General features: G+C 38.1%; 1 protein-coding gene across 3 annotated transcripts in view; it reads left to right on the top strand.

Annotated features, from left to right (window-relative positions):
• The window catches only part of ROS1 (ROS proto-oncogene 1, receptor tyrosine kinase), a 105,652-nt gene extending 103,701 nt beyond the window's left edge, over positions 1-1,951 (top strand). For all 3 annotated transcript variants that reach the window (XM_069488340.1, XM_069488342.1, XM_069488341.1), the window contains one exon: positions 1,641-1,951. In XM_069488340.1, the coding sequence (XP_069344441.1) occupies positions 1,641-1,951 (311 nt within the window). The remainder of the gene's footprint in view (positions 1-1,640) is intronic.
• The last annotated feature ends 11,550 nt before the right edge of the window (positions 1,952-13,501 follow it).

Here is a 13,501-nt window from a genome sequence, read left to right as displayed (position 1 = left end):
ACCCCGTGTTACTTGGAAGCCTTTATTTTAATATTTGCTCTTAAAGAGGTTGCTGAGTGCATGATGTTTTTGTTCAGGATATCTGCTTTAAGGTCTGACCCATAGGCTTTCTATTAAGTAATTTTTAAACAAAAATAAACAAACAAAACAAAACAACCTCTTCCCGCTGCCATGGTCTCTCATAAGCTTTTCGTGCAACAAGAAGATGTACTAATTGCTGAAGGCTTGCCAGGGTCAAGTTACTAAATATTGCTACAAGTACTATGAACCAATAAAGTAGTTAGCTAATGATTTTTCTTTGGCACATGACAAGAGAATTTGCAAAATGAATTCATTTGCCTAGTATAAAAGATTCTTTTCAAACAACTCAGAGCAAAAATAATTAAAAATTAAAATAATCTTTTGGTAGGAAGTTTTCCGATATGCTATTTAATGGGTTAAAGGTATGGCAAGGAAGCAGCTGATATGAGTGGGTAGACTATGTTGTAGATTTTAAATTTTTGTCAAAGTTCTAAACTTTTCTTTCTCCTAATTTCTTTAAGCCTGTTAAGGACATCCTAATTTCCTCAATTATCTGGACTACTTGAAGTTGAATACGTTATTTCTTCCTAATTTTTTAAAATATTTTCTGTTGCTATTATTCCATCTACCAAGTTATGCTTAGGAGTTTCTCAATGGCTTAGTACATATTGTCAATAATCATAAGAGTTGACTCCTTCCACAGATATTCAGCACATAGGCATGAACCAAACTTGGCATCTGAAAAAAATTATTTCTGTTGGGGAGCTATTTTATAACTCTAACTACTCATGGGGTTTGAATCATACTAAAATGATATTTCAACAATGAAGAGGAAAATGAGATGAGGCCAAAGTGCCCAGGAGCCTGTTTGGCCATCTAGTTCTTCAGCAGTTTGGGGGTCTGCAAAAGAAATGCACACTTGATACAGAGCAGGGACGTAGCTCATATGCTCTTACAATAAAATAAGCTTTGTAGTTCAGGTGTGGAACTTGAAAAATAGGTAGGTGTATTAAAATTCCATTGGGAAAAAATAGGTACAATGGTGCTTCCCTTAATCCTTTGAAACGATTTCATTTTCCCCATATTTCAATTTAAGTTCATTTCAAATAAACTAAACTTGGATGTACATCAGGGCTAAGCGCAGAAACTTTATTTCATTCATTGCTGTATCATAAATTCCTAGAACACAGCCTGGCATGTAGTAGACATTCAATAAATATTATCTTAGTAAGTGATTAAATTACTAAATCTAAAAATTAAATCTTTAAAAGTAGACATTTCAGCTGCTGCAGAAAGATGACAGAGTATTTTACACAAAAAGGGCCATCCTAGGGCCACTTAATTCTTATCACAAAGACCACGTCCTGTTCCACTTGTTATTTTAAAGTGCATGCCACCTTCTATAGCAATATGTCTGCTTCCCTACTGGACTGCAATAGCCTGAAGGAACAGGGAATGTGTCTTATTTATCTTTGTACTCCCAGCACTTGGCAGTGCTCATAAATGTTTGCTGAACAATGTGTAAAGTTGGTGTTGCTATAATTCTCATACAGCGTATATATTATTACAAGTAAATGAAAATAAATACATGCTAGAATAACCTTCATATTTTTTCACAGGTGAAGGTGGCAATATGATTTGTTTGAATTCAGGTGACGTTATGTCAATTGCTTTAATGGAAACCAAGAACCAAGAAGGGTTAAACTATATGGTACTTGCCACAGAAAGCAGCCAAGGTGACGAAAATTCTGAGGGTCTTCCAGGCGCCCAGCAATCTGAATCTTGTGGTCTGAGGAAAGAAGAGAAGGAACCACATGCAGACAAAGATTTCTGCCAAGAAAAACAAGTGGCTTACTGCCCTCCTGGCAAGCCTGAAGGCCTGAACTACGCCTGTCTCACTCACAGTGGATGTGGAGATGGGTCTGATTGATAGCGCTGTTTGGGAAATACAGAGTTGAGATAAACACTCCTATTAAGTTGTTACTGAAAGAAAACTCTAGTAGAATGATAGATGTCATGTTGGTCTGTGATTCCAAATTAACACTGCAAAGTTCCTGAGTTCTAATCTTGGTTCTGAGGGCCATTTGGTTTCAGTTTAACAATCCCCGTACCAACTGCCTGACCTTCAGTAGAATTATGAGATGAACCACTAAGCATGTGGAAAGCTTAGGAAGACTCATAAGTCTGGAAGGGAAACACGGCTCTCCCTCTCCCTGGAGGTCCTTTAAGCCATTGCCCACCCTTCAGTCTGGGCTGTAATAAAAGTATCTTGACCAGATGGTTAGCGACAGAAATAGATATATTTAGGGAACTGAAGGAGAAGAATAAGAAGTAGACTTAGGGGGCCAACAGAACTACAGATAATCTCAAAGAGGGAAGAGGAAATGACAAATAACTCTACAAATACAGAAGAAACCAGTACCTGTGACATGAGAAAACACTTGGAAAGCTATTACTACAATAAAATATTATCTTTAATCACTGCTGTAAAATACATATTTTTGTGATTCTCTTTTTTTATTTCAAAATATTATGGGGGTACAAATGTTTTTGGTTACATGGATCACTTTTGTAATGCTTGAGTCAGGGCTATAAGTGTGCCTATGACTCAGTGTTCATTGTACCTGTTAGGTAGGTTTTCACCCATTAAGATATTTTGTATTTTGGAGGCTTAGAACAACAGCTTCAGTCATATTGAAAATAGGACTATGAGGATCTCTAAGTCCTAAAGTTTAGCATTCTGCGGTCTTTAGGTTGTATAAAAATTGCTGACTTGTGTGCTGTTATGGAAACTAACTAGTATAAAGGTTGTTTTTATTTTCCATATCTATTTTATATATAAAATACTTAAGAATACATTTTTTATCAAATTACCCTTAAAATTAAATATAAATGATTATACAATGTTAATTCAAGCAATGTGATTTTTAGCAACCATATAAAACAATAAATAACTAAATGAGAGCTATTAAAACAATTCTTCAGAGAAACACCGTAACTTAAAAACCAGTGATCTTTTTTTTGAAGTTACCCATTTATATCCTAAAGCCTCAACTGCTCTAACAGCAACACTAATGTAATCATTCTGTGTTACTAAGTTGTAGTATACAGGAAATTCGCTAGACAGAGAGAAGAACATTTTGATTTTAACATTTGCTAAAAACTACTGTGGAAGAAGGTCATGTATCCACGTCCAGCAGGTATAGTTAAGCTAATCTTTAACTTGCTGACTACCTGAGAACCTGCTCAGGTGATGGGCTGAATGGCAAGGAACGCAGAGATGGGAATGCATTAGTTCTATGGTGAGCAGCCCCCAAGTTAAGGTCTGGGATTTGTGGTCATTCTGCCACATCTGATATTTTGCTGAATAAGACAGGCTATTTTTCTCTGATCTTCTGAACTTCTAATGGGCATTTGTCATTCTTTTTGCTAGTCCAAGCTATTAAGCCCCTTCCTGTGTTGGAGAATCCCTTCACCTTTATCTTCTGGGTGGGAGCTTTGTTTCATTCGCTACCCCAGCGTCTCTTGCAGCAAGAAGGCAGGCATGTGACCCAGCCCTCACTACTTTCACCACTCAGACCCACCCATCCACCCCTCTTCCCCCTCTCCTAATTGAGAGCTAGGGATGTAAAGAATCAGGGACCAGGGCGACTCTTCCCTGGTGATGATGCCAACTGCAGTTAGTCTGGCTCCTGGTACAGAGGACACAGTGATGCTGGAGGTGACATGTAGAGTCCAGGGCCAGGAGAGTCAGGAGCCTGGTGCTTCTGGCCTGCGGGCAGCCAGACTGGACAGGTTCTGCTGTTTTCTCTGAAGCCTCTCCCTCCAGGATTTTGTGGGTTACCGCCATATCCTATTAATAAATAATTTTCTTTTAAATCAGCCAGAGTTAGTTTCTGTTGCTTGCAAACACGTTTTTACTCTCTCAGTGCCATGGATCTTTTTTTTTTTTTTAAGTTTTGTTTCAGTGTCATGGGTCTTTACTTTGGAAGACACAAAAAGGGATCAGGCCGGGCGCGGTGGCTCACGCCTGTAATCCTAGCACTCTGGGAGGCCGAGGCGGGTGGATCGTTTGAGCTCAGGAGTTCAAGACCAGCCTGAGCAAGAGCGAGACCCCTGTCTCTACTAAAAATAGAAAGAAATTATATGGACAACTAAAAATATATACAGAAAAAATTAGCCGGGCATGGTGGCGCATGCCTGTAGTCCCAGCTACTCGGGAGGCTGAGGCAGGAGGATCGCTTGAGCCCAGGAGTTGGAGGTTGCTATGAGCGAGGCTGACACCACGGCACTCTAGCCTGGGCAACAGAGTGAGACGCTGTCTCAAAAAAAAAAAAAAAAAAAGGGATCAGAAGTGTATAGAAGAATTAGATTTGCAGTATAATACATTTGCATTACAATTTGGACAAAGGAAAATTCATAGGATATCTGAGGGCAACAGCCTATAAAATTCTCATGTTTTGGGTAAGAAATAGTGCAAATTAGCAGTATTTTTGTAGTTCATAATGAATAATACTAGTAGAAATCTTTAGTGCAAAATAGAATAGTGGCTAAAAATCTCACATGTAAAATGTGTTATAGATAAAAATAATTGATAAAGTATAATTGGTTGGTTAGTTCTATAATTGTAATTCTGCAATTGGAAGTTAGTTCTGGAAAGATTAGATCTAGTAACCAAGAGGAAAAAATTTGGCAATGGCCAAAAATGGCACTTGTTAAAATATATTATTCACTAAAAATTGACAAAAGAATAAAATCTCACTGATAAATTTTTTATAAGCACAATGTGACTTGGGAATATCATTCTTGGGAGAAATAGTGGCTCAGAAAGACAGAAGCTATAACTGGTGAAAATTTAGGTGAAAAAGCTGATTAATAAATCTAACCTTCATTTAAAGTTGTTCAAGGAAAAGAAATAAGCCATAAGAAAAATCTTTGAAAATACAATGTAGTATTGGAAGCAAATACTATATTGTTTATGTTTTAACACTGCCAACTGAACAAAAATTTAGATAAAATCAATATGTTGATATAATTCTGATTAAAATGCTTTACTCAAAATGTCTTTAAGAAAAAAGCCTGTTTCTGGGCCCAGACGCACTCTATATTGCTTATCCACATTGGCTTTCCTTCTCCTATTGGAATTTCCTGACCTATTCTTCTCTGCTTATCCAAATTCCACTCAACCTTTAGGACCAGCTTATCTTCCAACTTTTTGGAAGGACTCCCCTAACCCTCTCACCTTTCTCTTCTCAGAATTGCTGCTGCCCTTATTGTCTTTACATCTCATTTGGCAGTAACCACATATATTTCCATTCTATTTCTATGTTTTGCCCACTTAAATAAATTGCAAGCTTTCTGAAGATAGGGTGGTGTCTTTTACCCCTTTGTATATTTTCTGTGCCAAAGCAGATATTCTTGTTTAATGGACTGATAGGTTGAATTTCTAATCATCTTTTCCCAGCATATTTTAGAATAAGTCTTAGCTTGTAGATCATACTGGGGATGCCAGGAAATTGGTCTAATGACAAGGGGGACTCATGAGTATTCTTTCAATCCTCAGTCATCTCTGGAGACCTAGACAGACAGATTATAGAAGTCAGGGCAGGGCTTTGAGGTTCACATCAGATGTAGGGGAGTCCTGCACTTCTGGAAGCCCTTGAAATGATGGTGAACATATGCTAAAGGAGGCAAATATTTATTTTATTATTCTCAGTTTCTCCCTCAAATCCACCTTTTATCCATAGAATGGCCTCTATGAACATAGGATAAGTGTTAGATGCCTCTGACTTCTCTATGACACCCTTTCCTTGGTAAAAGGAAGCGTGTCCAACATTCCTTTTTGCAGTTGGTCAGGGGTACAGGGAGCCTGAATCAGATGACTTATTCCAGTCCTTTTAGGCTTCTTTATATACAGCCAGAAAAATTAAGGGGCCAAAATATACTATCCAAGTGCTATTGTAAATATTTTAGGATATTTTTTTCCAGTGTCTTTTTTTTCCAATGTAAGCTTATTTTCATGGATGGGATAGGTGTAGTTGTACCTCTCCAAGTCTTTTTCACTTAACACTATTGCATAAGCTTTCCCTCTTGTCATTGAAAACTCTTTGTAAATGTTTCTAATGGCTGCATAAAATTCCTTAGGATGGGTATACTATAGTTTAGTGAATACTATAGTTTGATGAATGTGTAGATCTACACATTCATTCATTTGCTCATTTGATAAATATTTATTGAGTGCCTGCTATGCAGCAAGTATTGTTATAGGTACTAAGAATAGAGCAACAAACAAAGCAAAGTCTCTGTCTTGATGGAGGCTACATTCTATCATTCTTCTTGGAGGAGGAGATATAATAAACAAAAATATATACGGACAGCGGAGGAGCAAACTCAGCAATGTTGTAGAGCTCAAGATGTTTAAATGCTCAGTCAAGGTAGGTCTGCTGAGAAAACCTGGGACCATGAAACATAAGATGGGGGTACTTCGATGGATGTTTCAAATATTTTGGCTCAGCAGAGCCTCAGAGCTTGTAGAAGTAGCCTACCCCCCAAGGTAAGACCTAGCACTTTCTCTGTAGAGGAAGATATAGCAGAGGCCTCTTCCCAACCAAGCAACCCCCTTAGGAGCTACACTCACCTCCTCTCCTGACTGCCAGGTTGATAACTATGCTGGATAAACCCTTGACTGAGGATATGCTGGGTCTAATAAATATAAAAGAGATTACATCCCAAATGAGCTCTGAGAATTAGCTAACATGTATTGCTGGGAGCCAGGGGAGTTATGCAGGAATTACATCCTGAAGATGCTTGATCAAGGGGATGGGAAGATAAGACTGGATAAGCAAGAATTCATTCACCAGGTGAGACTCTGCTGGGACATGAGATTTAATTTCCTGGAAAAGACCCATAGAGATGAGGCAAATTTGTGGCTAGGGTGGTCTCAGAAGCCAGGAGAAAATGAAGGCCCATGCTGAGTTTCCCTGTCAGAAGGTAAAGGAAGGAATAAAAAGGATGAGGGAAGCAGGAATGCTGGCATGGACATATTACATGAGGCCAGAAGACCCCCAGAGGAAACAGCATTTACCAAGGTCATCAGAAATGTGCTGACAAAAGGGGCCTCACTAAGCATCACTAAGAGGCTCAGTGATGGCCTCTGCTGCTGGCCACAGCTGTTGGCAGGAGAGGCTGTCCCAGAGCTGGGCTTGTTAACATTCATGGGCATGATACAAGCCTGAAATCAGAGAGGCCAGATGACTACACTTGCCTTCCAGAAACCACGGACCTGTATCACCACGATGATGGAGAGGCAGCCAAAGCGCTTGATTGTAGAGAGTTATAGAGATAGTTAATAAGGCATGTTGTCCCTTGGACAAAACAGATGGGCAGCCAGTCCTTAACATCTGTAGTCAGTAGACGGCTCTATTAGTCAAAGTTCTCCAGAGACACAGAACCAGTAGAATATAGAGATAGATGATAGATAGACAGATTGATTGATAGATGGATGAGAGGGGATTTATTAGGGGAATGAGTTCATGCTACTATGGAGGCTAAGAAGTCCCATGACATGCCATCTGCAAGTGGGAGAACCAAGGAAGCCAGTAGCTTGGCTTAGTCCAAGTCTGCAAGCCTGAGAACCTGGGGGACAACTGGTGCAAGTTTTGGAGTCTGAAGGTCAAAAACCCTGGAGGTCTAATGCCCAAGGGCAGGAGAAGATGAGTGTCCCAGCTCCAAAAGAGGGAGAGAGCAAATTTGGGTTTCCTTTGCCTGTTTGTTATATCCCAGCACCCAGCTGACTGGACGATGCCTGCCCACACTGGGTGAGGGTGGATCTTCTCTACTTAGTCCAGTGATTCAAATGCCAATCTCTTTCAGAAACACCCTCTCAGACATACCTAGAAATAAAGATTTGCCAGCTAACTGGATATCTTTTAATCCAGTCAAGCTGACACCTAAAATTAACAGAAAGGCAAAAGTGGAGGAGCAGGGGGCTGATGGGGTCTCTCTGATGAAAATCACCATGGTTGCTCAGTTCCCAGATCTGAGCCCATGTTCAGATCTGCAACTCATTGACTGAAGAACTGGACAGTTCCTAGGTGGAAGGACCCTGCAAGATCACTGCATGTATATACGGTAATGATTCCTCCACAGGGAATTATGGCCATTTACTCTGGTGACTGTATGCTGAAGGAAGGGGGAATTCCCAGACATTCCAGACAATTGGACACAGTGTCTGAGTTGACATTGGTATCCAGAGACCTGAAGCACCACCACATCCTCTCTGTTAGAGTGGGGTTTATGGGGCCAGGTATTAAATTGCATCCTCACTAAAGTCTAACCTATAATGTGTCCACTGGGTCCACAGCCCCACCCAGTGGTCATTTTCCCACTCTTTATATGTGTAATTGGGATCAACATACTTTGTGGTTGGAGTAACTCCCTTATTGGATCTTTGGCCTGTGGGGTAAAAGATACCACAGTGTAGAAGGCCAAGTGGAAACCTCTGAAACTGCCTCCCTTCTCCTTCCCTTCCCTCAGTCAAAATTGTAAATCAAAAACAACATAGAATTCCAGGGGGATGACAGTGATTAGCACCACCATCAAAGATCTAAAGGTTGCATGGTTATTGGTTTCGACCAGATCTCCATTTAGTTCATTGCTCCTGCAGAAACTGGATAGATCCTAGAGAATGACTGTAGAGTACCACATGTTAAACCAAATAATGACCCCAATTACAGTTGCTATGGCAGATGTAGTATTTTTCCTAGAACATATTAATAACACTTCAAGTGCATGGTACGTGTCTTGGCATCTGTTTCTCAGAGGATTGAACTGATGTTATCACTCCATTGATGAGACAATTAAAAAGACTAATTAGAGTTGATCTTCAGGTTGAGCTATGTGGAGCTAATAGCCTTGATGAGTGTGTGTGCAGGGGAAGCTAAATCAGAGTGGGTGCAAGAGAAAATGGAAAAACAAACGGAGAGATAGGAGATGACTCATGTAAGGCATCTTGCCATTTCAAGGGAACAGAGAAGTGAGATAGCAATGAGATGGGTCAAGGGAGGGTTTTCTTGTTTTTTTTTTTTCTTGGTGTTTCTTTTTTTCCCCAGAGACAAAAAATATTGCAGCCTGTTTTATATTAATGGGAATGATTCAGTAGAGAGAGAAAAGAGATGATGCAGGAAGAAGAGAGAAGATAATTGTTGGAGTGATGTCCTTGAGCAGAAGACAGAGATGGAGGCTTGGGATATAAGTGCAGGAAAAGGATATTTGACATTAATGGGTTCTTACTAAATGTGACAGAATCTCTCCCCACTCTTTTTAGTATGAGGATTTTCTTTACTGGAGCAGGCTTATAGCCAGATTTTCTTTTTCCAATTTGTACTCCAAACTTCAGATCAGCCTATATTTTTAAATTTGTTTGCACACAGTAAAATAAAATATTTTAATACAAAAATTAGTGTTTTTCCATAATAGTTGGTGGTACCCTCTCAATGTACTTAATATCTAGTTAACGGTGAAAAATATTATAAGTCAAGAGTGAATAGGATGATCTTTAGGACTACTGCAAACCTTGAAAGCCTGAAGCTGTATCAGAAGACGTTATAGTTATATAGTAAGTGCCAAATAAGTGGCATCGACATTAGGTGGTAGGAATTCCCAGAAGTGTGATACCACTCATGTGGTCTGGTGTGGAGAAAAGGCTTCATGGAAGAGGTAGAACTAATCTAGACATTGAAGAAGAGATAGCATTTGGATAAGAGGGCAGTGAGAGGAAAATTTTCTAATATGGTGGGAAGTAGGAATTTACAAGCACCTTCTATGGAATATAAGAGAAAACAGTTGCAAACTGCTGTAACCCAGGGGAATGGTCAACCAGAACAAGTATGTTTAAGAACTCTGGTAATTTCTAGATTGTGTACCATTGGGCTGAAATCTTATCCAATGGTGAGTGTGATATCCTCCTGACAACTGAGACAAGATAACTCTAACTTCATTTGGAGCACTGGTACGGACATACAGGAGAAGAAAGCACAAGAAATAGATCAGGAAACTAAAAGCCAACATACAAAGCATTTTTTAGTGTTACTTTTAGAATTTTTCTGTTTATAGTAGGGAGAAGGAGGATAAAGGGTAATTGAGTTCAAATTAGAAATCCCTCTGATAAAGGAAGTGACAAAAATTAAATATGCACTTTAGAATAAGCTACAAAATGTAGTCAGAAACTTTTATGGCATGAATTTAAATACTGTAAAATTGTATAATTTTGTTTTATTTTAACATTTAATGTCTTGCCCTTGTTGCTGTTCTGAGACACAGGAAGATTCAGTGGTACCTGCACTTTCTGCTTCATTCTCTTAAGACGGAAAGCCTACATTAACTGGCAGCATGGGCATATATAATAATACGGCTGTGAAGCATTATTTATTTTTCTTTTTTAGTTTCAATACATTTTACATATCCAGAAAAAAGGGGAGATGGCAGTATCCCATGGTGGATTTTCAAAGTTTTCAGTCCTATTTAATAATGACATCATTCCATGATCATCAAATGACCAGACAAGCCAAGTTTCAATGTGGGATAATGGTGCCCAGCATTATTGTTTTTATTTATTAACTAGATAGTTTAAAACTGTTAAGTTTAAAATTGTGAATAAATTGCCATGTCACCAATTCCAAGAGAGTATGACTTCATAGTTGTTTTCCCTCAGGATATGGGTCTATTTTGCTAGATCGTTTCTTATGCTCTTAAAAAAGTATGAGTGAGGAATGTTTTTTAAAAGAAGTCTTTGAACAAGGAAGAACAAATATCATAAGCTTTGTTCTCTCTGTTTTCTACCAAAAATCTGATGTCTGTCAATGCCCTTTTGTCATTTTCAGAGTGTGGAAAAGAAACTGCCTGAGGTAAAAATGGAACTTCACACTCCACAAAGCAAGGTGAAATAATACTAATAATATAGCACTTTTAGGCAGTGCTTCCAAACATATCAGGAAATTCCATAAAAAGCAGGTACAATGGAAAAAAAAAGTCAAATGATATTAAAACAAAAAATATCCAATTGCTTTCTAGGACAGATTATATATCGGGTCAAATGCACTAGAAGAAAAAAGGGAAATAGGATTTTACCTAGTAAAAATAAACATTTTCCATTCCATTTCTTGATAATACCATTATTGGCACAGGGATGATAATGTAGTTGCCAAACATAAGTGCAAGGCTGACGTTTGAGAATCAGCAGGAAAAGAAGTTTGTGACATTCTCATCAATCACCTCAACCATAATTATTGTTTTAGCAAGTGTGTGTTTAGAATTTTAAGATCCTTGATTTTTTTCCTCAGTGAAAATGATTTTTATATGAGGTATTCTAAAGAAGTTTTCAAATTATAAGGTAAATGGAATATTTTCCTAGTTATAAATATAGAGATTAAAATATGTACCCCAAAAATACATGTTGATAAAAATTTCTAATCAGTAACTAAATCACTAGAGGGGTGCAAATATAATCAATCAATAAATTTAATCCTTTAGTTTTTTTCCAAAGTTTAGTTTAGCTTTAACCTAAATTTCTTATATGTAATAATTATATGTTTATTCATTTATGCATTTTTGATAGGAAATGGAAATAATGGTAGGAGACTAGTTTGAGGAAAACAACATTAGCCATTTTGCAACACTTGGAGATAGGCAGAACCGGAACTTACTAAAAGATTCTAAGAACAAAGAAATGGAAAATATGCTTGCTGCTGTTTTTCTAGGTGAAATAACTGAATTCCAGTAAGGCAGAGGAAATTCAGGTGCCTTAATTTTTTTTAGAGGAGCTTAGTTTCCATAAGAGCACATAGGAAAACTCACAGAAACACTGTAAGTTGAGGTAGACCTGACACTCTATTGTGGAGAACTTTAGATTTTTCTCTTATGAGTTAACTTATTTTTTTAAAATGAAAAATTCCAAATGAAGGGTAATATGTTTTACCAAAGTAATAATTATTCTAGTAAACTCAATACATATATTTCTCTAAAGGTTAAACATTAATTATTCAGCAAAATATTTTATTCTTTCCTCGTAAAAGAAAATTTGTCTATCTCTTAAAGTAAACTTGGATTAGCAGAACCACCTCTGCCGGCTCTTGTCACGGGCCATTCTGCCTGGATGCGATGTTTAGAGGTCACGGGTGGAAACAAATGGGAGCTGTTTTTGGAGGCTGCCTTGCCTTTTTAGGTTATGAGGGTCTCTCTGTGTTTAGGGTAACATGATTGAAGGCTCCACGCCAGCTCCAATTAGCACCCTATAATTTATTAGCTTCTGCTTTAAGATTATGCGTTAACTTCACAAATATTTCAACCACGGAAACAGCAGCTATCAAGTGTCTCTTTCCTGATCCAGCCCTCTGGGGCTGGATTGAAATACAAGGAAACAGTGGTACAGTTGGTCTGTCAAGTGAGAATAATCATTTGTGCCGGTGCCTGTCTGAGGGCATGATGTCTCTGATTTCTCTTTAGGTCTGCATCTGTGTGTGTGTTTGTTATATTGGTGGATAAATAGATTCTATTGTGTGGATACCATATTTGTATTATTGGGGTTTCATTTATTTACAGGCAATAAGGGGAGCCACTATTTAGGAAATGTGAAATTTGTGTTTGCCTAGCCCCGATGCTTGTGTAAATGTCACAACTTCAGTTATACACAGACAGCAACTGTGATAATGATACTGTCTTTAGGGACATTTATTCCTTTACTTCAGATTTTAGGAAGACATAATAAATCCTAAAAATCTAGCAAGGAAAAATGGAATATACAAACACCTTGACAAGTACAATCAAAATGTGAATTATTTGCATGCAAATTGTCAACAAACTGTTAAAGCAATTTTATAAAAGGGATTTAACGTTTTTCAGTTTTATTTCTTTTTAAAGTCTTTTCAAACACCTTTCAATTTTTCTTCCATGCTCATGAATTACATTCAAAATGCAATTTATGGAAATGGCATTTATATGGAAAGCAGTTTGTCTAAGTTCTAATTATTTATTTTTATCTTCTCCAGCTCCAAACTAACCAATCGCTAAGCACTTAAAAAAACGAACTTAATTTTGATAGAATATGTATGGGTGCCTGCACAGAAATACAGGCTTTGTGACTCTAAGCAAAATGAAAGTTAAAGTTACCTGAAGAGTTGTTTCCTCCAGATGCAAAAGGGCACAGAAAATACAGTACTTACCCAGAAACAGTGAAAAGGGAAGTGTTCAGTCAGGAGGTCTGGGTCCCAACACCCACCACCTCTGCTCTCTCTCCCATCCAGGCCTGAATTAATCTTAAGTCATCGCTAGAATTTGCCATGCATTGAAATAGAACTTCAAAGGGGAAATGAGACGGGATGGCAACTCCTTTTAAACTGAAGGAATAGAACAGATAGAGTTCCCTGAAGCTGGGTGACTGAGTTCTCAGCCAGAGGGCAATCGGCAAAAGGATTACGTGGTGGTG

This window comes from Eulemur rufifrons, chromosome 15 (genome assembly GCF_041146395.1).
Source record: "Eulemur rufifrons isolate Redbay chromosome 15, OSU_ERuf_1, whole genome shotgun sequence".
Lineage (NCBI taxonomy): Eukaryota > Metazoa > Chordata > Mammalia > Primates > Lemuridae > Eulemur > Eulemur rufifrons.
The sequence above is the reverse complement of the archived record's forward strand: the minus strand, read 5'-3'. Positions and strand labels throughout refer to the sequence as shown.